At 43.2% G+C, this 27,897-nt stretch overlaps 2 protein-coding genes and 1 long non-coding RNA gene across 9 annotated transcripts in view; 2 read left to right on the top strand and 1 right to left on the bottom strand.

The window, feature by feature from the left end:
• The window catches only part of MYRF (myelin regulatory factor), a 186,990-nt gene that overhangs the window by 22,608 nt on the left and 136,485 nt on the right, over positions 1 to 27,897 (top strand). The gene's annotated exons all lie outside the window — the stretch shown is intronic.
• On the bottom strand, positions 2,911 to 7,045 carry LOC143809653 (uncharacterized). The gene is made up of 4 exons (XR_013222366.1): positions 6,621 to 7,045; positions 6,514 to 6,541; positions 3,878 to 4,114; positions 2,911 to 3,084 (listed from the first exon to the last, which is right to left on the bottom strand). It is a non-coding gene; the product is annotated as an uncharacterized LOC143809653 (long non-coding RNA).
• Positions 8,891 to 26,681, top strand: LOC143809654 (uncharacterized). The gene is made up of 4 exons (XM_077292708.1): positions 8,891 to 8,935; positions 10,878 to 10,998; positions 26,083 to 26,286; positions 26,390 to 26,681. The coding sequence occupies exons 1-4, from the start codon at positions 8,903 to 8,905 to the stop codon at positions 26,611 to 26,613; spliced, it is 582 nt and encodes a 193-aa protein (XP_077148823.1). The 5' UTR covers positions 8,891 to 8,902; the 3' UTR covers positions 26,614 to 26,681.

The following is a 27,897-nucleotide window of genomic DNA, read 5'->3' on the forward strand; positions in this document are numbered from 1 at the left end:
TTATTTTCCTCTGGTTCCAAAATTTTTTATGTTCATAAATCTCAATGAACTTAAAGGGGTTGTCCACTGCTAGGACAACCCCCTCTCAGTGACAGTGACGCCGGCGGTGATGGGGCGCAGGGCTCATATGACGTAACAAGCTCAGGTGTGCTCTGGGAACAAGAGCGCCGTCACCGCTGGATTGGTGCCAGCACCGGAAGTCAGTATAAGGGTTTTTATTTTAACGGGGACAAATATTCAGAGTGAGACAGTGTTGTCCTAGTAGTGGACAGCCCCTTTAAGTAAAGTTGTAAAGAAGAGCAGGACAAAATTACTCCATATGTGAGAGACTGATAAAGTCATGCGGAAAACTATTACTGCAAAGGTGGTTCTATGAGCTATTGAGTCATGGGAGTACTTCATTTTTCACACTTTCTGTATTTTGGTCTAGTATTTGTTAAATAATATACAATAATTTGTTCCTCTGAGATTGTACTTTGTAATTTTGAGAACTTGTAAAGACCAGATGTTTTTTTAAATTATTATTTGTATTATTATTATTATTATTATTATTTTTATTATTATATCCCGATAAGTAAAACTCTAGGAAAGTGTGTTTTCTTAGTTTTTTCTTATGACTGTATTTGACATAAAAAATAAAACTCAGACCTGCATAAAAGTATATAAAAAAAAAATAAATTAGCACAGATTTTTGAATGTTTAATTTAAAAAAAAAATAAAAATAGTGTCCAAAAAGCCATCAGATCCGCCCCACAGAGAGCAGACCCTCCGCAATGGGGGACAAATAGTGTCCCAGCTATAAGAGCACGGTGCTGCTCCATGAACCTTCCCTGCCATACTCGGCCCTCACTACCTGTTGAGCAGGACGTCTATCACATAAGAAATAAAGGATGACACTTCCTTTTTGTAGCAGTTGGATGATAGTAGAGATCTTGGCATATGTTCCTGCAATCTTGGTGTGATCTCAGATAAGAGGGGCAGTTGCTTTGAAGTTGCGGCTTTTCCACTTTGCTTAAATTGTATAGCAATTCGCTGCCTTGATGTTTGCTAAAAAAACAGTTATTAAATTATTAGTGACCTGTACCCCTGCAGCTGCTCAAAGGTCTTCTTCTCTTTGGTAATGGTGGCACCGCTGATGTCCTTGCTGCAGTTTTTTTTGCTGTATGCACAAAGTTTCATTCTAAATCCCCCCCATACAAAATAGATAACTGCTGCACATTGGTTCAGCTAACCCCCTCACTCCCCCATACATAGGAGCATTCAGCTCAGCCCATCGCGCCGGTGTCCTCAGTGAGAGAGCTGCTGTCAGACTCTGCTGGCAGTGGTTTATCTCCAGGAGAACAAAAGTATCAGCAGTCCGAAATCAGACATGCTGGACCCTTAAAGAGGTTATCCAGGACACTTCTTTTACTATGTGTATAAACACTAATAGGCAGGTAGTTCTTAACTATCTGCCTGGTAGCTCTGAGCAATTGCGAACCGCTCCTGCCGGCGATTCAGCTGCTCCACGTGATCAGAGCAGCTCCTCTTCTTCCGGGCTGCTCTGTTGATGGGGCGTGACTTCCGATGTCATGCTGATTGGCAGATAGCTTCCTGCAGTGAGGCGGTGGGGAGCTGGCTGTCAATCAGCATGACATTGGCAGTCACGCACTATCAACAGAACATAGCGGAAGAGAAACCGCTGCTCTGTCGACTTGATGTCAGTGGAAGCCTCTGAATCGCTGGAAGGAGCGGTCTGTGACAACTCTGTGTGAGCAGAGATCTGCGCCATGCACAATAGTCCCAGATAACCCCATTAATGCCCTCTGACATCACAAAGGTGGAAAGTGTGGTGGCTCCCACACACATTAGATTATCAGACGATCTCGCCAATATCTGCGGGTTCGGCTGACATTAGTCAAGTATGGGGTTCTTAAGCCCACTATATGAGTTGTTTGTTATTAATGTTAGTTTACTTAACCCCTTTTCTAATTAACCTTCTATGATGTTTGCCCATGAGGAATCAGTATCATGTTTTGGGCAGATGTCTAGAACGCTAATATTATAGCTCACGTACAAAAAATCTTGGGGTTTCTTTGAAGGAGCTTTCTATGGACCATGACATACACCAATCCTGGATACAGCGCTGTTGTCATTAGCTATACACTGAAATCCACTAGCTTCACATGATCTAATTACAGGTAAACATGATGTCTGTTTTATCTTTACTGTAACAAATGTTTTGGGGATATGATTTTGGGACACTTGCTAAGTATTACAGATTCTGCCTTCAGTAGAGCACACTCTGCCTCATATTGCTGCCTTCTTCCCATAGAGCACAGCTCTCCAGTCCATAAAATGGCAATTGATGGAGGAACCTTTAAACTGGAGGAGGCAGATATAGAAGTCTGGTCTGGTCCCATGCTCCTCCTCCATCAGGGGTGCTAAATTTTGAAAACAATTTCATAAAATGGTCAATGTCAAGCACTTTAAAGAGTCCATACCCATCTGTTAGCATGCATGTGTTCTGTATGGGGAGAGAGGAGTGAGCTGGATTATCTGCAAGAAGAACAAAATAAATGGGGTTTTATATTCCCTGATGCCATATGTTATGAAAGTGTCAGGACGCCGCCATACACATCAGATAATCACCCGGTCCCCTAGGCTCCCCATGGGTTCAGTCGAGAAGCTTAGATTCTGACTGTAACCCACTCTAATTTCCTACACTCCAGCTCCGACTATTTCACAAATGGGCAATAATTAATAACAACAAATTGACTGTAGTAAAATGGTAACAATGTCACTGTTTCTTTCTAAGTAAGGGCCTTAGATGATACACTTACAGCAAATTCACATCTTTGAGAGATATGACGTTACAATCATTAATGATATGTTTTAAATGTTTATTACTGTATCATTTTATACCATGTATAAAAAATTGGTGTCATATATATATATAGATTTTAGCTTTATTTCCAACAGGTGAAAAGCTGTTATATTGATCAGGCAGTAAAGCATGCAGACATTAGCTATTGCATAACACAATGCAAAGACTCGTATTTACACTGTGGTTCTTCATTGTTTTCTACATCAAAGATTTGGAGCCTAAAGAAAAGAAAAACTATTGATCGAAGGGAAAAAGTTACAGGTTTAAAAACAATGGATGTGAATACCACTTCACATGGGGTTATTGTTGGATGATATAATGTATATAGAACCATTATAGGGCAAATAAGAACCCAGAGACACAATGAAATGAAAAGCCTCGTGCATGTGTTAGAGCCGTGCTTCTAGGGAAATATGTTTTTTTTGTCTAATAGGACTAAAAAGAAGTGGCGTCCAAAAAAAAGTTTAGTCTCACCCATGGAAGTTTAGAAAGGCGCCTGTACACTGTCGTGTCCACTTTTACCTTTAGGACAGCCACTATTCGAATAACCTATAAGGGTCATCATACTGCTCTGATCCTTGCTGCCAGATTCTTTGGAGTAACCTATATGCCTAGATATATCTTTTGGGGCAGAGTTATATTTTATGTTACTCGCTTATATAGCACAATTGATTCCTCACTTTAAACTTTTGCCCAGGGACCCTGTTCATAATGGACAGCGATCTGCTCCACTAAGAGCTCGGACATTGTTGCACTACCTGGCTACGCTGCCTGAGTCATTGGTTGGGTGATACTGTGCAGACAGCTTTCTGCCATGTTATTATGGGCGCTGTATTATTCTGGATACTGTGTGTGTCAATAGACATTTGAGAGCTGATGATTGTCTGATATCTATTCCTCAGTTTTACCATATTTTTTATTCAGCCAGATAATGAATAATTATATTTGATTTATTAAAAATATGTCTTTTTTTTCGGCAGGGGGAATTTTGTTACTATATGTCTGACTCACCTAAAACCTTGTAGACTATGAATTCAGTTTCCTGGAGGATACATTTTGTTCTTTTGGTTAAACAAACATTACAGGCACTTGATACAAGACATTGTAGTGTTGAGGGATTTCTGTTATCTAGCGTACAGATGGCAGGTGCGATAACTTAATGGACATTTGCAGAATCATTGCTTAGTGTTTTGTGACTTGAGCCCAGCAAATGTCGCTCTGTTTGTTCATTTTATTGTGTTTTCTTTGCTAGAAAAACAGAGAACTAGTTAAGTCTATAGAAAAGCCATAATGCGACATTATTGGATAACAGAGGTGCGGCTTTACGAGCTATGGATACTGGTAAAATTCTCATCTCCCAGTTACTCTGTCAGGACAAGTAGTCAGCGACGGAGCCATCATTTGTCACATTACATTTTGACCTACCTACAAGGAAAGTGCTCGGGCAGGGGTGGGATTCAAATTTTTAACAACAGGTCCTCTAAGTCGCGGCGACCGGAATTTTGGCCATGCCCATTTTCAATAACCCCGCCCATACTAATAAGCCACGCCCAGTGGCACGATTCATATTTTTGGAAGCAGTTTGTCTCCCTTAATGACAAGAATACGTTGTGACATACGGTATTAAAGTCATGGACCATACTGTATAACGGCCACACGATGCTCCATACTGTATAACGGCCACACATGATGCTCAATACTGTATAATGGCCACACATGATGCTCCATACTGTATAATGGCCACACATGATGCTCCATACTGTATAATGGCCACACACAGTTCTCCATACTGTATAATGACCCCCCCCCTGTATGCATGGCTCATACTCCCCCCCCCCGTATGCATGGCTCATACTCCCCCCCCCCCCCGTATGCATGGCTCATATTCACTCCCCCCTGTATGCATGGCTCATCTCTCCACCCCCCCACCCCCCGTATGCATGGCTCATCTCTCCACCCCCCCCCCTGTATGCATGGCTCATAATTCCCCCCCCCCCCCGTATGTATGGCTGATGGCTCATATTCCCGTATGCATGGCTCATAATTCCCCCCCCCCTGTATGCATGGCTAATGGCTCATAATTCCCCCCCCCCCTGTATGCATGGCTGATGGCTCATAATTCCCCCCCCTGTATGCATGGCTGATGGCTCATATTCCCCCCCCCCCATATGCATGGCTGATGGCTCATACTCCCCGGTATGCATGGCTCATCTCTCCACCCCCTCCCCCGCTCCTTCTCCCATCTTGCATGGCTCGGGCGGCTTACCTTCCTCCTTCATCCCTCCGCCCCCCATACTCACCTGTCAGCTGTCCCACACACCACGCGGCTGCGCCGACATCCTCCCTCTGGCTCTGTCCCGCCGCAGCGCCTTCTTCCTGAGTGAGCGGTCATGTGGTACGGCTGATTAAGGTCATGAATATGCGCATATTCATGACCTTTAATGAGCGGTACCACGTGACCGCTCACTCTGGACGCGCTACAGACGCTGAGACCAGGCATCGCTGGAGCAGGGTGAGTATCGTCTTCAAGGAGGGAGGGTGGGACTCGGAGGCGGGCGGGGGCGGTCGGTCGCGTTTGTGACCCGGGACTAAAAAAAACCAATAAACCTTGCTCAGGTGCCGCCCCCCCCCCGCAATGTCGCCGCCCTAGGCACGTGCCCTCGCGTGCCTAGTGGCAAATACGGCCCTGTGTGTGATCCCGGCCTTAAGGGCACAAAAATTGAGTTTGAAAATTGCTAAATTTGACAAAACCTTGTAAGTTATGCAGTTTCCAGTTGTAGAACTACAACTCCAAGCATGCCCTGGCAGATTCATGCTGGGGACTATAACGTCCGGAGAGGTATGTTTGGGTAATTACTGCACCAGTCCTTCACATAATTCATAGGAAATATTGCAAATCCCTAAAGGTACCGTCACACTGGGCGAGGTTGCAGCGATATCGCCAGCGATCCGTGACGTTGCAGCGTCCTGCATAGCGATATCGCTATGTTTGGCACGCAGCAGCGATCTGGATCCTGCTGGGATATCGCTGGTTGCAGGGAGAGTGGACGAACTTTATTTCGTCGCAACTCTCCCGCTGACATCGCTGGATCGCCGTGTGTGACGCTGATCCAGCGATGTCTTCACTGGTATCCATGGTAAACATCGGGTTACTAAGTGCAGGGCCGCGCTTAGTAACCCGATATTTACCATGGATACCATGGTAAAAGTAAAAAAAAAACACTACATACTCACCGTCTGTTGTCCGTCACGTCCCCTGGAGCTTGCCGTACTGACTGTCTCAGCGCCGTCCGGCCGTAAAGCAGAGCCCAGCGGTGAACCTGCAGTAACAGCGGTTCACCGCTGGGCACCGCTGTTACGGCCGGCCGGCGCTGAGACACAGTCAGTGCGGCAAGCGCCGAGGGACATGAAGGACGACAGAAGGTGCGTATGTAGTGTTTTGATTTTTTTTACATGGGGACTTCGGCATCGCTGAAGACAGTTTCAGCGATGCCGAAGTCGCTTGGTCGCTGGAGAGAGCTGTCTGTGTGACAGCTCCCCAGCGACCACACAGCAACTTACCAGCGATCACGTCGCTGGTCGCGATCGCTGGTAAGTTGCTCAGTGTAACGGCACCTTAAGTGACAAGTACACAGCGGCGCACTCACCCTTAAATCCAGCCTTATTCCTGGCAGCCTGAAATACAGAAGTCAGCAGTGAATCCCAGGCGCCGGTCACATGACCCTGGAAGACCCCAGATGATGGGCTCACTCACCATAGCGCAGCGCCGGGCCGCCTCATACACGGCTCCTGCTGGGAGTGGGACTCATAACAAAGCCGCGCTCAGGCCGGAACCGCAGCTGCTGCACAGCACGGGGCGTCTCACTGTTACCATGGCAGCAATAGCTCCCAGTCTCCTCCCACCATGCCACTGCGTTTACTAGTTATCTCGGCCACTCACATTAACCGCCACTCTACCCGTGCCCTGCAGTAGAGGCGCTTCCGGTGTGAGCGAACTGCATTATGGGGATTGTAGTTTACACCCTCCCGGGGTGAACAATCCCCACCAGCAGCACAGCAACCCGTCCGGGGGCGGTCCGGAGGCGGTCCGGGGGCGTGGTAACCATTTTCAATTACCGGAACGCTGGCAGATAGAAATTTTAGTAAACGGCTGCCCCGTACCGGGTCGTACCGGCTGAATCCCACCACTGTGCTCGGGTGATAATACATGGCCGGCCAGCTGGGTCCCCTGATATCAGCCAACTGGTCATGTACCCCTATCACAGGGGTGGACACAGGCAGGAGAGGGCCCCTGTGCAATAAATGGGTCCAATAGCTCCTCATAATGCACAGTTCCACCTGTGTTGGAGCTGGTAATGGCTCCTTTTAGCTCTTGGGCCCCAATGTTGCAGCTATGGTATGTCTGCCCCAGCTCAATCAGGCAGTTGAGACAGGTGGTCCAGGTATCCAAGCAAGTATCGAGTTTCACATATGTGTGAAATTGGTGACTAGAGATAAGAAAACTCCAACATTTTAGGTTCAGGATTCATACCACACAGTTAGCGTGCATGGTAAACGCCAAACATGGACTTCTCCTGGAAGACCATTGCAATACTCAGAGATTCGGGAAGCTCCGGGAGGAGTGAAAGACAGATAATTTTTCAGCTTAGACGCTTGGGTCCTCATTGTTTTCAATGGGGCTCGGGTACAGTTCTGGTATCAGAACTGAACTTTGGATTAACATTCGGGTCGGGTGCCAGAACCCAAAGTTTTATGGGTCCGCTCATCCCTATTGGTGACTTACGCCACATTTGCACAAGCAGGTTTCTTCCTAAAATGAATGCCTATAGACGATATAACAAGTATGGGGTATACTCCCCATAAGCATTGTCTTAGGGAAGAATAACTCCAATATCAGGGGTATAACTGGAAGATGTATAAAAAAAAGCCAGTAGCGCTTGCACACTCTAAAGACTGCAGCAGATAGTTTAAGGTACCACCCGTCCGTAATTCAATGATTATAGTAAAAGAAACAAAAAAGAGCTATCTGCGCTGTGTTCAGAGTTTAAGGTTTTTTATGTGAAAGACCCAGATAAATGCCTGTTAGAAATCGATCGCTGTATGGGGGGAATCAATAATTAAATGAATGTCAGCATTAAAATAGTCACTATACGAAGTGTTGGGAATATACAATGAAAAAAGGGGGAGGGGGAGAGAAAAGGTTAAAAAATATGTAAAAATAAATGCTGCTCCCACTGTAAAATACAGTAGTGGTGCACTTACGTTATCCTCGTCTGGGCCACGTAAGTGCACCACTACTGTATTTTACAGTGGGAGCAGCATTTATTTTTACATATTTTTTAACCTTTTCTCTCCCCCTCCCCCTTTTTTCATTGTATATTCCCAACACTTCGTATAGTGACTATTTTAATGCTGACATTCATTTAATTATTGATTCCCCCCATACAGCGATCGATCTATAACTGGAAGAGCCAGGGCCGGACTCAATAGCAGACCTCTAAATGCCTGTCCCCATGTGACATCCCAACCTGGTGATAAGAAGGGCTGAGTTTAGATGGTGGGACACATTCTTACTATAAGCCGTATGACCCTGATTACTGAGATGTGTCACTTACTGGGCTGTGTTTGGCTCTTTCAATACAATCAGTGTTTTATCAGCAGGACATTATCACTACAGGACAAGTGTCCTTTTGTCTCTCAGTCCAACCATACCCTCACAACTGAGTGGCAGCTCTGTGACTACAATGTATACAGAAAACTGTGGTGTAGGCAAGGTTATACACAGGTCAACAACTGAGCTCTGTTAGATCTGCAGCAGAGAAAACTGTGACTCTAACAGAACTGACGCACCCAGTATACTAAGTGACACTTCGCTGGAATCAGGGTCTCTGTCCCTACAACAGCTGTCAGACTGCACAGCAAAAACTTGCTGACATATTCCCTTTAAGTCTTTTTGTGTCTGCCTTGCATTGAAGTTGACTATCAGGCAGAACATGCTTACCATGCTTTCTACATTTTAGGAGGTGGAGGCAACAAATGGAACAACAACCCAAAACTAATAAGGAAAAGGTGCGAAAATGTTATCAGCAAAGTCATCCAGTTACAAATTGGGATCTCTTCCAGTTTTTTAACATATGTTTGGAAAATGCTCCTGTTGCTAAGAGCTGAGATAAGTAGTAACATTGACCTTATGCTGTCTCTACTACAGTAGCATATAAAAGTTTGGGCACCCCTGGTCAAAATCACTGTTATTGTGAACAGTTAAGTAAGCTGAAGATGAAATGATCTCTAAAAAGGGCTAAAGCTAAAGTTTCAGAGTGCTAGTCATTTCCTTTGTATTTTAGGCAAAAAAAACCTGTATATTTTCATCTTTTACATTTCAAAAAGCACAAAAAGGAAAATAGTCTGATGCAAAAGTTTTGTCACCCTGCATGGTGCACCTAGTAGCACCCTCTTTTGCAAGTATAACAGCTTGTAAACGCTTTTTGTAGCCAGCCAAGAGTCTTTTAATTCTTGTTTGAGGGATTTTCATCCATTTTTCCTTGGACAATTCTTCCAGTTCTCTGAGACTCCTGGGTCGTCTTGCATCCTCTGCTATTTTGAGGTCTAGGCACAGATTTTCAATGATGTTCAGATCAGGGGACTGAGGGCCGTTGTAAAACCTTCAGCGTGCACATTTTGAGGTCGTCTATTGTGGATTTTGACGTGTGTTTAGGATCATTATCCATTTGTAGAAGCCATCCTCTTTTCAACTTCAGCTTTTTTACAGATGATTTTATGTTTGCATCAAGAATTTGTTGAAATTTCATTGAATCCATTCTTCCCTCTACCCGTGAAATGTTCCCGGAGCCATTGGCTGTAACACAACCCCAAAGTATGATTGATCCACCCCCATGTTTAATGGTTGGCGAGATATTCTTTTTCCCAAAATTCTGTGCCCTTTATTCTCCACACATACCTTTGATCATTGTGGCCAGAATTCTATTTTAACCTCATCGGTCCACAGGACTTGTTTCCAAAATGCATCAGGCTTGCCTAGATGTTCTTTTGCTTACTTCTGATGGTGAATTTTATGGAGAGGATGCAGGAGAGGTTTTTTCTGATGACTCTTCCATGAAGGCCAAATTTGTGCAGGTGTCTCTGAACAGTAGAATAATGTATCACAACTCCAGAGTCTGCAAAATCTTTCTGAAGGTCTTTTGCAGTCAAATGGGGATTCTAATTTGCCTCTCTAGTAATCCTACAAGCAGCTCTCACTGACATTTAGCTTGGTCATCCAGACCTGATCTTGATCTCCACTGTTCCTGATAGCTGATATTTATTAATTACATCGCGAACTGAGGAAAGGGCAACTTGAAAACGCTTTTGCTATCTTCTTATAGCCTTCTCCTGCTTTGTGGGCCTCAACTATTTTCATTTTCAGAGTGGTAGGTGGCTGCTTATAAGAACCCATGGCTGTACTTTTGGCACAAGGTTAGATGAGGCTGGATTTTTATAAAGATGGGAAATTTGAATCACCTGAACTTTCCAAATGAGGATAGTGATCGATCCATAACCCTAACAGGCCAATCAAGGTCTGAATCCCTGGTCAAAGGTATCTGAGCACACAAATCTCCTAGGGTGCCAAAACTTTTGCATTGGCCCATTTTCCTTTAAAAAATACATTTTTTTGCCTAAAATACATAGAAAATTTGCTATGTTAAACTTTAGGCCTTTTAGTTATCATTTCATCTTAAACTTGCTTAACTGTTCACAATATCAGTAATTTTGACCAGGGGTGTCCAAACTATTCCATGCCACTGTATAAACTGGGCTGGGGCTGTAGGAGGTTGCACATTCTCAGGTCTTAGGGACTGAGAGGGTCCAGTGTTTCCTCTTCAGAAGGCCAGAAGATACCCCTCTGACAATACATTATGATAATGGGTATCCAGTCTTGGGTCAGGGTTAAGAAACTAGTGAAGTCCTTATCATCCCTTCTCAACACGTGATTCACATATATGTCACGTGCCAGTTGCAGATGCATGGAGTGGACCCAGAAGCAGAACCTGCTCCACAAATGTCGAGTAGTGGCTCTGATTGTAGCAGGTTAATCCATTTAGATGACACTGTCAAGATCAACCACTACATCTACGGTAAGTAGTTAGAAAAAGGGTCTCGCTGCATTACTTCCTCCTTGCAGTGAGATCACAGGTTCTAATGGGTTGTCGTGGCAGATGAGGAACTAATGTGTTGGCCAATGTTTGGGTCCTTCTTAGGTAGCAGAGCACTGACAGGACAATAATCTTCAGTAAGTATACTTGTGTAGTGTACCAGCAATTATTCATCACAGTTTCAAGTTCCCTAGTGAGACTAAACATCTTTCTAGGGAATCTATCAGTAGGATCAGCCCTTCTACGCCATCTATATGGGCATGTAGGTCATAGGAGGCTGAATAATATCATACCCTCATTTCTGCCATCTGATGGCTTATTCCAGAGAACACACACATTTTTCTTAGACAGTATGTACAAGAGCTGTTAAGATATATGGGCCGGACATAAATCTCCCTGAGAATCTGTCTCCAGAGATTATTTTAAGTGAAAAGGGTGTTACCAGTGTGAGACATGTCATGACTGACAGCCTGCTCTCATAGTCACACATTGCTCTGCAGTGGCATCAGACCTAACACAGTACAGCAGAGCTATCACATTACAGCAGAGCTAACAGGACAGCAGAGCTATCACATTACAGCAGAACTAACAGTAAAGCAGAGCTATCACATTACAGCAGAGCTAAAAGTACAGCAGAGCCATCACATTACAGCAGAGCTGACATAGTACAGCAGAGCTATCACATTACAGCAGAGCTAACATAGGACAGCAGAGCTATCACATTACAGCAGAGCTAACATAGGACAGCAGAGCTATCACATTACAGCAGAACGAACAGTACAGCAGAGCTATCACATTACAGCAGAGCTAACATAGTACAGCAGAGCTATCACATTACAGCAGAGCTAACATAGTACAGCAGAGCTATCACATTACAGCAGAGCTAACATAGCTCTGCTGTACTATGTTAGCTCTGCTGTAATGTGATAGCTCTGCTGTACTATGTTAGCTCTGCTGTACTATGTTAGCTCTGCTGTAATGTGATAGCTCTGCTGTAATGTGATAGCTCTGCTGTAATGTGATAGCTCTGCTGTACTATGTTAGCTCTGCTGTACTGTTAGTTCTGCTGTAATGTGATAGCTCTGCTGTCCTATGTTAGCTCTGCTGTAATGTGATAGCTCTGCTGTACTATGTTAGCTCTGCTGTAATGTGATAGCTCTGCTGTACTATGTTAGCTCTGCTGTAATGTGATAGCTCTGCTGTACTGTTAGTTCTGCTGTAATGTGATAGCTCTGCTGTCCTATGTCAGCTCTGCTGTAATGTGATAGCTTTGCTGTAATGTGATAGCTCTGCTGTACTATGTCAGCTCTGCTGTACTATGTTAGCTCTGCTGTAATGTGATAGTACAGCAAAGCTGTCACATTACAGCAAAGCTATCACATTACAGCAGAGCTGACATAGTACAGCAGAGCTATCACATTACAGCAAAGCTATGTCAGCTCTGCTGTAATGTGATAGCCCTGCTGTAATGTGATAGCTCTGCTGTAATGTGATAGCTCTGCTGTAATGTGATAGCTCTGCTGTACTATGTCAGCTCTGCTGAAATGTGATGGCTCTGCTGTACTGTTAGTTCTGCTGTAATGTGATAGCTCTGCTGTAATGTGATAGCTCTGCTGTAATGTGATAGCTCTGCTGTACTATGTCAGCTCTGCTGTAATGTGATGGCTCTGCTGTATTTTTAGCTCTGCTGTACTATGGTAGCTCTGCTGTAATGTGATAGCTCTGCTGTACTATGTTAGCTCTGCTGTAATGTGATAGCTTTGCTGTAATGTGACAGCTCTGCTGTACTATCACATTACAGCAGAGCTAACATAGTACAGCAGAGCTATCACATTACAGCAGAGCTAACATAGGACAGCAGAGCTATCACATTACAGCAGAACTAACAGTACAGCAGAGCTATCACATTACAGCAGAGCTAACATAGTACAGCAGAGCTATCACATTACAGCAGAGCTAACATAGTACAGCAGAGCTATCACATTACAGCAGAGCTAACATAGTACGGCAGAGCTATTGCAATACAGCAGAGCTGACATAGTACAGCAGAGCTATCACATTACAGCAGAGCTAGCATAGTACAGAAGAGCTATCACATTACAGCAGAGCTAACATAGGACAGCAGAGCTATCGCATTACAGCAGAGCTGACAGTACAGCAGAGCTATCACATTACAGCAGAGCTAACATAGTACAGCAGGGCTATCACATTACAGCAGAGCTGACATAGTACAGCAAAGCTATCACATTACAGCAGAGCTAACATAGTACGGCAGAGCTATTGCAATACAGCAGAGCTGACATAGTACAGCAGAGCTATCACATTACAGCAGAGCTAGCATAGTACAGAAGAGCTATCACATTACAGCAGAGCTAACATAGGACAGCTGAGCTATCACATTACAGCAGAGCTAACAGGACGGCAGAGCTATCGCATTACAGCAGAGCTAACATAGTACAGCAGAGCTATCACATTACAGCAGAGCTAAAATAGTACAGCAGAGCTATCATATTACAGCAGAGCTAACATAGTACAGCAGAGCTATCGCATTACAGCAGAGCTAACATAGTACAGCAGAGCTATCGCATTACAGCAGAGCTAACATAATACAGCAGAGCTATCACATTACAGCAGAGCTAACATAGTACGGCAGAGCTATCACATTACAGCAGAGCTATCACATTACAGCAGGGCTAGCATGGTGCAGCAGAAGTGAACTTTGTCTCATTACACACATTTGCAGCTGCACTTATCCTCTCATAATGATGTCAGATCTTCTGTATTGCCCTTCCCCCAACTGGCTGCCTGTGATATGGAAGCTGAAGCACTAATAGAGGACTGCAGCTGAAAATGTGTTTGTAATGGGACAAAGTTCACTTCTGCTGTACTATGTTAACTCTGATCTCCCTGCAGAGCTGTGTGTGATTATGAGATCAGCCTGTCGGTTATTACAGGTCTCACACTGGTAATGCCTTATTCCACTTAAAATTATCTCTGGAGGCAGATAATCAGGGAGATCTATGTCCGGCCCATAGATCTTAACAGCTCATTTACATATAATAAAAATGTGGATTTCTCTGGAATAAGATAGCAGATCGCAGATATCAAGGTATCATTTTATTCAACTTCCTATGACCTACATGCTCGTATAGATGGCCTTGGGGGGGGGGGGGGGTTTGATGCTATTGACAAATTCCCTTTAAAAAGTTTAGTTTAGTTTTTTGAAATATCTAAAAACCTTACAAAATATAAATCTAAGTTACCCATTGGGACTGGGTTAAGCATTGGCAGGTGATATCGACTTGTGCATCTACACTATGAAGTGTTTTGACTAATGGACCACAGCTCATGTAACATGAAGCATCCATCTCTCTTTACCGGCCGCAGTACAGTCATGATGATTATTCTCTTAGTCACCACATGTTTCATTCCAGCAGGTAAAATTAGTGCCAGTTGTGCTTGGGTTGGCAGCAGTAATAGCCTGAGCGGAGATTCCTCCGTTTTGTAACATACTCCAGGTGGCTTTGTTTGATGTCAGTGTCTTAGGGAATAGCGAGTGTATACAGAGCCATGATTGAAGACCCTGCTGACAGACTGTTACTTTGAGGGTCTGGATTCCTCGCACATTCCTTTGGGTCATGGATGTCTTCTATGATGTAAACATTGTTTTGAAAACATGTTGAGGTGCTCAGGTTGGAAATGGGTACTACAAGATGGGAGATGTTTGGTCGGTTTTATTTTGTACATTTCATTTTAGATTTTTTTTTTTACCTTTTAATGAAGACACACTGGTGCCCTTGTGTTTGTCATAAATGTAAAATTGTAGACCTCACTATAAGGCCGGCCTCACACTGGGCGTAAGACAATACGCCACGTATTATACGTCCGTACTACGGCCGTAATACGGAGAAATGTTCCCAAAATATTGATCCGTAGTCAGGGTGTGTCAGCGTATTTTGCGCATGGCATCCTCCGTATGTAATCCGTATGGCATCCGTACTGCGAGATTTTTGCGCAGGCTTGCAAAACCGACATCAATGGATTTATGTGCTCAAATGTTCGGTAAAACATATATACAGTGTATATATATATATATATATATATATATATATATATATATATATATATATATATATGTCATTGAGACACATATATATATATTCTGTATTTAGATTTCATTCAGCGCGATATGTGTTAAAAGCTGGTAATTAAATTGCCGGCTTCTCATTTCTCCTGCACAAACCCGACAGGATATGAGACATGGTTTACATACAGTAAACCATCTCATATCCCCTTTTTTTTGCATATTCCACACTACTAATGTTAGTAGTGTGTATGTGCAAAATTTCAGCGCTGTAGCTGCTGAAATAAAGGGTTAAATGGCGGAAAAAATTGGCGTGGGCTCCCGCGCAATTTTCTCCGCCAGAATGGTAAAGCCAGTGACTGACGGCAGATATTAATAGCCTAGAGAGGGTCCATGGTTATTGGCCCCCCCATAGCTAAAAACATCTACCCCCAGCCACCCCAGAAAAGGCACATCTGGAAGATGCGCCTATTCTGGCACTTGGCCACTCTCTTCCCACTCCCTGTAGCGGTGGGATATGGGGTAATGAAGGGTTAATGCCACCTTGCTATTGTAAGGTGACATTAAGCCAGATTAATAATGGAGAGGCGTCAATTATGACACCTATCCATTATTAATCCAATTGTTGGAAAGGGTTAAAAAACACACACACATGATTTAAAAGTAGTTTAATGAAATAAACACAGCGGTTGTTGTAATAATTTATTGTTCTCTCAATCCATCAGGAACACCCTCGCTTGGAAAAATAATAAACGCACAAGATACATACCTTCTGGTGAACCGTCTCGTCCCACGAAGTAATCCATCTGAAGGGGTTAACTAATATTACAGGCAGGAGCCCTGCTAAATGCAGCTGTGCTCCGTGCTTGTAATCCCCGGCGAATGAATGAAATGTAGGTCATTGACCTACATTTCCTTCAGTCGCGGTGATGCGCCCCCTGGTGGATGTCCTCATATGACCTGGAGCGTGGGAAAAAGTTCCCAGGCTGCAGTTCATGAGAACATCCACCAGAGGGCGCCTCACCGCGACTGAAGGAAATGTAGGTCAATGACCTACATTTCATTCATTCGCCGGGGATTACAAGCACGGAGCACAGCTGCATTTAGCAGGGCTCCTGCCTGTAATATTAGTTAACCCCTTCAGATGGATTACTTCGTGGGACGAGACGGTTCACCAGAAGGTATGTATCTTGTGCGTTTATTATTTTTCCAAGCGAGGGTGTTCCGGATGGATTGAGAGAACAATAAATTATTACAACAACCGCTGTGTTTATTTCATTAAACTACTTTTAAATCATGTGTGTGTGTGTTTTTTAACCCTTTCCAACAATTGGATTAATAATGGATAGGTGTCATAATTGACGCCTCTCCATTATTAATCTGGCTTAATGTCACCTTCCAATAGCAAGGTGGCATTAACCCTTCATTACCCCATATCCCACCGCTACACGGGAGTGGGAAGAGAGTGGCCAAGTGCCAGAATAGGCGCATCTTCCAGATGTGCCTTTTCTGGGGTGGCTGGGGCAGATGTTTGTAGCCAGGGGGGGCCAATAACCATGGACCCTCTCCAGGCTATTAATATCTGCCCTCAGTCACTGGCTTTACCATTCTGGCGGAGAAAATTGCGCGGGAGCCCACGCCAATTTTTTCCGCCATTTAACCCTTTATTTTAGCAGCTACAGTGCAGAAATTTTGCACATACACACTACTAACATTAGTAGTGTGGAATATGCAAAAAAAAAGGGGATATGAGATGGTTTACTGTATGTAAACCATGTCTCATATCCTGTCGGGTTTGTGCAGGAGAAATGAAAAGCCGGCAATTGAATTACCGACTTTTCACTAACAGCGCTGCGTATTTCTCGCAAGTCACACTGCAGGTCCGTGTGGAATCCGTATTTTTCTCGCCCCCATAGACTTTCATTAGCGATTTTTTTGCGCAATGCGCTGACAAACGCAGCATGCTGCGATTTTGTACGGCCGTAGAAAGCCGTATAATACTGAACCGTAATATACGGCTGATAGGAGCAGCCCCATTGAGAATAATTGTGCGGTATGTAATGCGAGTTTTACGGACGTAGTTTCTGCGCTCTTACGTCCGTAAAACTCGCCAGTGTGACGCCGGCCTAAATCACTTTGGGTTCAGCATGTCTTTTTTCGCCATTTTCAATGCTTGACAAATATTCTGGGCTTTTTAGAAGTTTTACTTTTTGACAAACACACACAAAAAAGAGTTTTGTGTAGGAAATGGAGAGAAGTGTTCTTCCTTCTGGAGGAGCATGAAGCCATCGCCTGTAGGAGACTAAATATTAGCTGGATCTCCTTAGTGAGTAGAAGGATGCCCTCAGTACTGTTCCCCCAATATGGCACCCTCTAGTATACCGAGCATTTCCACTTTTAGTGGCCTCATTCAGATATCCGTTTTCTAACAGTAAGGGTATGGCTCCACGGTCCGGAGGGGCGGCGGTATCGCCGCAGCGGCGAAGCCGCTCGGCGCTAAGCCCCGCCCCCTTTCTGGGACGCGATGGTGCCGGATGTGTACAGTACACATCCGGGATCATCGCACCCCTCGCCATAGGGCCCTGTGATATTACCTGCGGCGACGCTGCGTCCCCGCAAGGTGTACGGACATGCTGCGATCTGAAAAGACGCGCAGCATGTCCGGAGTCGCAGGGCCGCCGCGTGCGGGTTTCCACGCATAGTGGAGACGGGATTTCATAAAATCCCCTCCACTATGCAGGAACATCTGGACGCTGCTTGTTTGACGCTGCAGCGTCAAACAAGCAGCGTTTACTTACCGTGGAAACATACCCTAATTGATCAATGTTTTTTTTGTTTGTTTGTTTTTTCAGTGTGCTGGATCCATTTTCTGTTATTTTTTTAAACGTGTGGGTCGTCATGTATTTTTCTTGCATTAAATTTTTTTTTTAAATATAGATTTCTTTCAAAGCTTCTACCAACTGCTCAGTAAAAACCAGACAAGTACTTGGCTGACACATGGATGGCATCTAAGTGTTACACATTTTTTAAATGAACTCATTCACTTGGTTATGCAACTTTGATCCACAAATCGAATCAAAAACGGACATGCCATATATATGTTTTGTGGACAATTGCTCAGCAAAACAAAAAAAGTGAATTTGCCCCTAAACTCTGATGGGTATATCCTTGTCTGAATAGGTGCACACCACTGTCTTCTCTCCATCCGAGAGAAATGGTCTAATTATTCTGATGAGACTCTCATCAGAGTTTGATCAGGCAGTGTCTTCAGTTTTTCTCAGAGTTGGAGGAAGAAAAAAAAGTTTCTCCACCCTCCAGAGATTTCTCCACCCTCTTCATTCAATCAGTCTGTGAAAATCTGACATTTTCTTGGATCCATAGACTTGCATGATCCAATGCTCGCAATCGGACATGTGCACAGCTCCATAGAATATCATGGGTATGCGTGCTATCCATGAAAACCACAGATAGGACTTGTCCAATATAACCGGTCATGTGCACGAGTCCTAATCGATACAAGTATGAAATTAATGGACATCTGAATGAGGGCCATTCTTTGGTGTTGCACAAGATCTCTCATTAATAAGGTCTCATACATGATGTATATGTAGCGCCCCCACTGCCGCAGGGCCGAGGGGTACCCGGTACCGGGCCTCTGAGTCTCTGCTCTGGGGTTGTCACGGTGGCTAGACCCGGCCCGTGGCCCTGCTGAGGGGCGTACAGTGATAGATGTCTGTACGCCCCTCAGCAGGGCCACGGGCCGGGTCTAGCCACCATGACAACCCCAGAGCAGAGACTAATGATTCAATGATCCTGATAACCCAGAGCTCCCAGGAAGTCTGCTCCTCTTGAGATATCCACTCTACGTGAATGATGCATATTGATTGTTTCATTGTCAGGTTAACAACTTTCTAATATACTTTGCTTTCTCACCATTTTCATGGATCCTAGTTTGCTACTAGGGAATGACAACCTATTGAGGGGATGCAAACATATAACATAGCTGGTGTAGAGATGGTGGGAATTGATTCACAGGAAGCAGTCTGTCAGGAGATGTTAGGGTCTGTGAGATGGATCCAGCCTGGCCATAATTTTTATGGTTATGCTCCTTTGTCAGAGCCAAATTATGAAAATGGAGAACACAGAGATGGACAGAGCTTTGGTCAATGACCATCCTCAATGATGCTTTGTCCAAATTCTGAGAAGCTCAAAGACTCCCCAAAAAAGTGATCTGTAAATAGAAGTCTCTGAGTCATTGTATTCTTGTGAAATCCTTGAAACTCTTCACAGCCTTGGGATTTTCCGTTTTTGCGTTTTCGTTTTTTGCTCCCTTTCTTCCAAGAGCCATAACTTTTTTTTCTTACAATATGGCCATGTGAGGGCTTGTTTTTTGTGGGACAAGTTGTACATTTGAACGACACCATTGATTTTACCATATAGTATACTAGGAAACGGGAAAAAAATCCAAGTACGGTGAAATTGCAAAAAGGTGCAGTTTCACAATTGTTTTTTTTTTGTTTTTTTTTCCAGTTTTCAATGAATGCTAGTACTGACCTGCCATTTTCATTCTCCAGGTCATTACGAGTTCATAGACACCAAACATGTCTAGGTTCTTTGTTATTTAAGTGGTGAAAAAAAATCCAAAATTTGTAAGAACAAAAAAAAAGGCACGTTTTCTGAAACCCATAGCGTCTTTATTTTTTAGGATCTGAGCTGGGTGAGGGATTATTTTTGCGTGCCGAGCTGGCGTTTTAATTGATACCATTTTGGTGTAGATACGATCTTTTGATAGTCTGTTATTGAATTTTATTGCCGTGTAGTGGCGAACAAAAACGTAATTCTGGCGTGTCAACTTATTTTCTCATTACGCCATTTACCGATTTGATTAATTATTTTTATATTTTAATAGATCGGGAGCTTGTGAACTCATCGATATCAAACATGTGTATTTTTTAGTTTTTATTTTTTTATTTTGAATGGGTCAAAAATGGGGGTGATTTGAATTTTTATATTTTTCAACATTTTAAAATTTTTTTAAAAAATGTTCTACTTTTTTCTTGCTTCAATAGTCTTCTTAAGAGACTGTTCACTTGTACTACACATAGTAGTGGTTCAGCCCGAGAACGGCGCTCTTTAGAGATCTGCAATGACAAGCACGGGGTCTCCTGCAGACCCTCGGCAGTCATGACAACCCATTGGCACCCTGTGATTATGAGACAGGGTGTCTTGGTGCAAGTTAAATGCCGCTGTCAGAGATTGATGGGTGCATCACGATTCCACCCGCGGCTGTTAGGGGCACATGACAGCTAATCAGATCATCTCATGTAACGTGAAAGATGTAGGCTCAGTGCCGCATCTAATACAGGGACGCGACCTGTGACGTACCTATACGTCATAGGTCATGAAGGGGCTGAATAATGTATTTAGCTATTTCCAAGAATTTCTCTTGTTTTCTTGCATGCGCACAGGTAGGAAAGTGTAAATTAGGCCGGGGTCACACTAGACCGTAATACGGACGAGTGCTATGCGATAAAAAATCGCATAGCACTCGGCCCAATGTTAATCTATGGTGCAGCTCCCATCATCCGATATTTTCTCCGCCGTATTCAGGATCCGAGTGAAATCGCAGCATGCTGCGATTGTCAGCGTATCTCGGCCGAGACTCGCCAATGCAAGTCTATGGGTGCGAGAAAAAAATCGGATTACACACGGACCAGCAGTGTGACTTGCGAGAAATACGCACCGGTGTTAGAGAAAAGCCGGCAATTCAATTGCCGGCTTTTCATTTCTCCTTCCGAAACCCGACATGATATGAGACATGGTTTACATACAGTAAACCATCTCATATCCCTTTTTTTTTTTGCATATTCCACACTACTAATGTTAGTAGTGTGTATGTGCAAAATTTGGGCGCTGTAGCTTGTAAAATAAAGGGTTAAATGGCGGAAAAAATTGGCGTGGGCTCCCCCGCAATTTTCTCCGCCAGAGTGGTAAAGCCAGTGACTGAGGGCAGATATTAATAGCCTAGAGAGGGTCCATGGTTATTGCCCCCCCCCCCCTGGCTACAAACATCTGCCCCCAGCCACCCCAGAAAAGGCACTTCTGGAAGATGCGCCTATTCTGGCACTTGGCCACTCTCTTCCCACTCCCGTGTAGTGGTGGGATATGTGGTAATGAAGGGTTAATGTCACCTTGCTATTGTAAGGTGACATTAAGCCAGATTAATAATGGAGAGGCGTCAATTATGACACCTATCCATTATTAATCCAATTGTATGTAATGGTTAAAAAAAAAACACACACACACAATATTGCAAAGTATTTTATTGAAATAAACACACAGGTTGTTGTAATATTTTATTGCTCTCTCAATCCACCTGAAGACCATCGTTCTGTAACAAATTAAAAATAATAAACCAACAATATACATACCTTCCGTAGATCTGTGACATCCCACGATGTAAATCCATCTGAAGGGGTTAAAATATTTTACAGGCAGGAGCTCTGCTATAATGCATATATATAATACCTTCAGTCGCGGTGATGCGCCCTCTGCTGGATGTCCTCATGAACTGCAGCCTGGGAACTTTTTCCCACGCTCGACGTCATATGAGGACATCCAGCAGAGGGCGCATCACCGCGACTCAAGGTAACTATAGGTCATTGACCTACATTACCTTCATTCCCCGGGGTTTACAGGCACGAGCACAGCTGCATTATAGCAGAGCTCCTGCCTGTAAAATATTTTAACCCCTTCAGATGGATTTACATCGTGGGACGTCACAGATCTACGGAAGGTATGTATACTGTTGGTTTATTATTTTTAATTTGTTACAGAACGATGGTCTTCAGGTAGATGAGAGAGCAATAAAATATTACAACAACCTGTGTGTTTATTTCATTAAAATACTTTGCAATATTGTGTGTGTGGTTTTTTTTTAACCATTTCATACAATTGGATTAATAATAGATAGGTGTCATAATTGACGCCTCTCCATTATTAATCTGGCTTAATGTCACCTTACAATAGCAAGGTGACATTAACCCTTCATTACCCCATATCCCACCGCTACAGGGGAGTGGGAAGAGAGTGGCCAAGTGCCAGAATAGGCGCATCTTGCAGATGTCCCTTTTCTGGGGTGGCTGGGGGCAGATGTTTTTAGCCAGGGGGGGCCAATAACCATGGACCCTCTCTAGGCTATTAATATCTGCCCTCAGTCACTGGCTTTACCACTCTGGCAGAGAAAATTGCGCGGGAGCCCACACCAATTTTTTCCGCCATTTAACCCTTTATTTTACACGCTACAGCGCCCACATTTTGCACATACACACTACTAACATTAGTAGTGTGGAATATGCAAAAAAAAAAGGGATATAAGATGGTTTACTGTATGTAAACCATGTCTCATATCCTGTCGGGTTTGTGAAGGAGAAATGAAAAGCCGGCAATTGAATTACCGGCTTTTCACATATCTCGCGCTGACTTAAATATAAATACAGAATATATATATATGTGTGTGTCTCAATGACATATCTATATATATATATATATATATATATATATATATATATATATATATATATATATATATATATATATATATATATATATATACACACATACTGTATATATGTTTTCCCGAACATTTGAGCACATAAATCCATTAGATGTCGGTTTTGCAAGCTTGCGAGAAAATCTCGGCATACGGATGCCATACGGATGTCACACGGATGTCAAAAGGATCATTTGATGCGAGGAAATCGCATCCTCGCACTGCACACGGATCACTGTTTTGGAAACATTTGTGCGATTCTCGACCGTCAAAAATGGACCGTTTTTTTATACGTTGTGTGTGTCCCCGGCCTTATAGGAAGACTCCAGATCATTGTTCTGTAAAGTATTCTTTGGCAGCGAGCACAGATGCTCAGGTCACTGGGCCGATAAAATGTATATTTTCTCAGCAAACTTCTCAGCTGTTAGCTTTTGTGGGGCAGCTCTGTGCCGTGTTTTCATTTCACACATTCTTCAGCTTCTGTCTGTAAAATTCAAAGAACGAGATCATCCATGAGTATTTATTTACCCAGATGTTATATGGAGTTTATCGTCTCCAGAGAAAACTTTTCATTTACAGTATCGTAAAAAGTAACAAAAAAATATTATTATATTTATTAAGCAAAATGGACTCTTTTTGCTTATTTATTCTTATTGTCTTTGTTTTTACAAATTGCCTTAAAATATATTTGTTGAGATGTATTGCATAAATCTAGTAGATCTGAACATCTGTCTACGTCCACGTTATTTCACCATGACTTCTTGAATGGTAATATTACTCTTGCTTTAATCAGGTTTTTATCACTTTTGTTTTTATTTTTTCGAATGGAGGCCTAATATTAGACTTCAACTTCTTGTTATCTGATCTTGAGAGCTGTAATATCACCTACTCTAAATTCTGCGTTATCTACTGTGTATATCTTACCTTTAACGTAATGGTGTCTGTGATGTTAATGAGACTTCTGAAAGTCATCTGTACAGAACAGGAAGTAGGAGTCTAATATAAGGCTAAGTGTTCAGTATAAAAATTGCATTTTTTTTAATGTAGTGATATTGAAAAAAAAATAACTAAAAATAAAACATATTTTTTAAAAAATATTAACATAAAATTGGGTTTTTACTAAAGCTAATATTCAGACACACTGCCTTTAAAAAAATTATATATGTATTGACCATTTTTGTTGGTATGATCCAGCTGAGATTTTCTGGAGAAAATCTAGATTTCGACAAGTTGTTCCTTAGCAACAAACTACATGTATTATACCAGGATTTGATTTAAAGGGAATCTGTCACCAGGTTTTTCTACCCTATCTGAAAGCATCATTATATAGGGACAGATACCCTGATTCCAGTGATGTATCACTTACTTTACTGGGTGCTTTTTTAATCATGTTTTTATCTGCTGCAGATCTAGGAGTTCTCTGAATGCCTAGCTCTGTGTAACCCCGCCCACACCACTGATTGGCAGCTTTCTGTGTACATTGTGCATAGGCAGGAAGCTGCCAATCAGTGGTGGTTTGAGGGTTATACAGAGCTCATGAATATGGAGTGCTGCATGGCAGCAGGTTACTAGTGCTCTGCTGATAAAATCCCTGTTTTCTCTGCTGCAGATCCAGCAGTTCCCTAAATGCCAAGCTCTGTATAACCCCGCCCACATCACTGATGGGCAGCTCTCTGTGTACACTGCGCATAGGCAGAAATCTGCCAATCAGTGACGGGGTGGGGTTATACAGAGTTCATGAATATAGAGGAAGAGGACTACCTGGCAGCAGGTTACTAGTCCTCTACTGATAAAATGAGTGCTTTGTCAGCAGGAGATTATCAAAAGCAAACCCATAAGTGACACATTGTGTTTCCCTTTACAGAAGAGGCTCGTTTCCTTATATTTGCAACATTCTCTGATTATTTTTTTTTACCAGTAGCTGAAGTCTTGTTCCTCTCCTAACATTTTGCTACAGTGTATCAGTACTGATAGAATGCAGCAATCTGAAGTCCAGACTGCGGCTCTCAGAGGGTCTAGACTGTACAATTATAGCAAACCTGCAGCGGTAAGAAGCATTAGGTCGGTTCAGGCTTTCAATCTCCAAATATAAACAAGAACGTTCCTATTCATCGACAGCAAAAGGTCAGTGATTAAAACACAGAGGGAAACATTTATTAAAACTGGCCAGCCTTAGTCCAAAGTCCAAAATCTATTAGGAAGACCACTCATCTTTGGTTAGAAATTATCTATTGGCACTACAATTTCTGCCAATTTCTGGTGCAAATCTTTCTTTTTGCCGAGGACATTCCTGATGCTAAATGCCGACTTCTTTTCTTACCACGTTTGATGCGAGATGTGAAAAGTCAAAAATTAGTAACATTACAGCACATAAATCTTCTGCATATTTAATAAAATGGCATAAAGCTTTTAATAAATTCCCACCAAACTGTGTATTGAAAAGTTACATAATGTTTCACTGTACAAGACTTTCGCTGAAAACTAGAAAAGCCCTTTAAAGAATGTTAAAATAATATAAAGATTATCACTTGTGATTGCCCTATCAGTCACATTCACATCAAACCCAGGGGCACAATGGATTATCACCCGGTGAATCCTTAGGGTACCGTCTCACAGTGGCACTTTGGTCGCTACGACGGTACGATCCGTGACGTTCCAGTGATATCCATACGATCTCGCTGTGTCTGACACGCTACTGCGATCAGGGACCCTGCTGAGAATCGTACGTCGTAGCAGATCGTTTGGAACTTTATTTCGTCGCTGGATCACCCGCTGTCATCGCTGGATCGGTGTGTGTGACGCTGATCCAGCGATGTGTTCGCTTGTAAGCAGGGTAAACATCGGGTTACTAAGCGCAGGGCCAAAAAAATGTTTTATTAGCAGGAGATCATCATTACAAGACTAGTAAAGCTGCTGCCAAGTAGTCAAGCACATTCATGAGCTGTGCATTACCCCGCTCCCACCAGTGATTGGCAACTTTCTGCCTATGCACAGTGTACCCAGCTGCCAATTAGTGGTGCAGGTGGAGTTATACAGGGCTCAGCATTTGAGCAGAGAAAATCGTGATTAGCAAAATGGCAGAATGCAGACCAGAAAGTGATACATAACTAGAGTCTCTGCCTCTACAATATGCTACTCTTAGATGAGTAGCAAAAGCCAGATGAAGGATTCCCTTTAGGGTAACTATGCTGTCAAGTAAATTTTCAGATTAAGCTGTCATGTATTTGCATGTAATGGTCATACCGGCCAAGGTGTTCTGCTGCGACACATGACATTAGTGAATCTGGAGTACTGTGCAGTGTGGATATGAATCTAGCTGAGGGTTTAGGTAAAAGACTTGGTAGAAAGCTCCATATGATTTTTTTGTGTCCACCTCTGCCTGTTTCCTCACTCTGCTCCTATCTCCTCCTTCTCCCTCTTCTCTCCATAGAGTATAATAGGAAGTGTAACCTGACACCTCACCGTGCTGGCAGTCCATGTTTTGTTGAGGTGGAGGAAGTTGAGCTGGTTTTTTTTTTCAAAGTGGATGATGAATTCAGGAGGCAGAGGGGAAGTGAAGAAGTGACTCAAAAGTGGAGAAGGAAGCAGATTTCTCTGATAAAATATATTACATTTAATCTTGCTCATGGTTTAGGTAAATGACTTGCTAGAAAGCTCTACGTGATTTTTTTTGTGTCCACCTCTGCCTGTTTCCTCACTCTGCTCCTTACTCCTCCTTCTCTCTCCTCTCTCCATAGAGTATAATAGGAAGTGTAACCTGACTCCTCACCATGCTGGCAGTCTATCTTTTGTTGAGGAAGAGGAAGTTGAGCTGTTTTTTTTTTTTTCAAAGTGGATGATGGATGAGTTCAGGAGGCAGAGGGGACGTGAAGAAGTGACTCAAAAGTGGAGAAGGAAGAAGATAAAATATATTACAATGTTTCTTATATTTCCTTGTACTACTGAGTTATGTAAAGTTTGATGAACGTAGAGTCTTTAAATCGGACACTGTAATTTTTTCGATGTGGATCTGAGGTCTCTGTGTGTGGCTAATATTGGTCGGTGTGCGGTTCATGTGCGGTTTGTTGTACACAGGGGAGAAAATATGTTCATGGAACGTAATCTAAGTCTGTGCTCCCATGGGGTGAAAACACCAGATATTTCTATGTAAATTCACTTGTGGAAAATCTTTTTATGGTGACAACAAAGTGCATGGTGGCTCAGTGGTTAGCACTGCAACCTTGCAGCGCTGGAGTCCTGGGTTCAAATCCCACTCCTTCCTCCGTGTACTCTGGTTTCCTCCCACACTCCAAAGAAGGAATGTAGATTGTGAGCCTCAATGGGGAGAGTGATGTGGAAATCAATTAGTAAAATTAAATTTTAATGCACATGCTGTGAAATATATCTGCAGTGTAAATTGACGATAGCTGTGGATTTGAGATCCGTAGCATGTTAATAATATATGCTGCGGATGTCGATGTGAGTTTGGGAAATGTGTGGCTTCCTCACACATTTTTAGCAATGATATCCACAGCAGAAAGAACAGCTCTGTGGATTCCTGCTGCTGGAGATCTACAGTTAAGGCTATGTGCACACGCTGCGGACTGGTGTGCATTTTTTTCCGATTTTGATAAATTCGCAGGGGAAAAACACTGCGTTTTTCCTGTGGATTTATCGGGGATTTACTGCGGTTTTTGTGCGGTTTCTACTGCGGTTTTACACCTACGGTTTTCTAATATGGAGCAGGTGTAAAACCGCTGCGGAATCCGCACAAAGAATTGACATGCTGCAGAAAATAAACCGCAGCGTTTCCGCTCGTTTTTTTCCACAGCATGTGCACAGCGGTTTTTATTTTCCATAGGTTAACATGGTACTGTACAACGCATAGAAAACTGCTGCGGATCCGCAGCGTCAAAAACGCTGCGGATCCGCAGTAAAAACCGCAACGTGTGCACATGACCAAATACTTTCCCTAGGATCATAGTCTAAGCAATGGAATAACCCCTCTAAACGGTGCCTGTACCTGTCAATACATTCTATCCAATTAGGACACATTGGTGTCATAGAAATTGGTGACGGGGAATCCTCTATTGGCCAGAATGCAGTGTTGTCGCCGTCCCCGCTAGCGCAGATCCCCGACGGACCTCGGGCGCACCTCGGACGCTGCAAGCAGCGTCCGAGGTCCGTCACAAAAGAACGGCACATCGCTAGCGCGTGCCGAAAATGACATGCGCTAGCGATGCGCTACATGGAAAAATCACATTGC

Source organism: Ranitomeya variabilis, chromosome 2 (genome assembly GCF_051348905.1).
Source record: "Ranitomeya variabilis isolate aRanVar5 chromosome 2, aRanVar5.hap1, whole genome shotgun sequence".
NCBI classification, from domain to species: Eukaryota; Metazoa; Chordata; class Amphibia; order Anura; family Dendrobatidae; genus Ranitomeya; species Ranitomeya variabilis.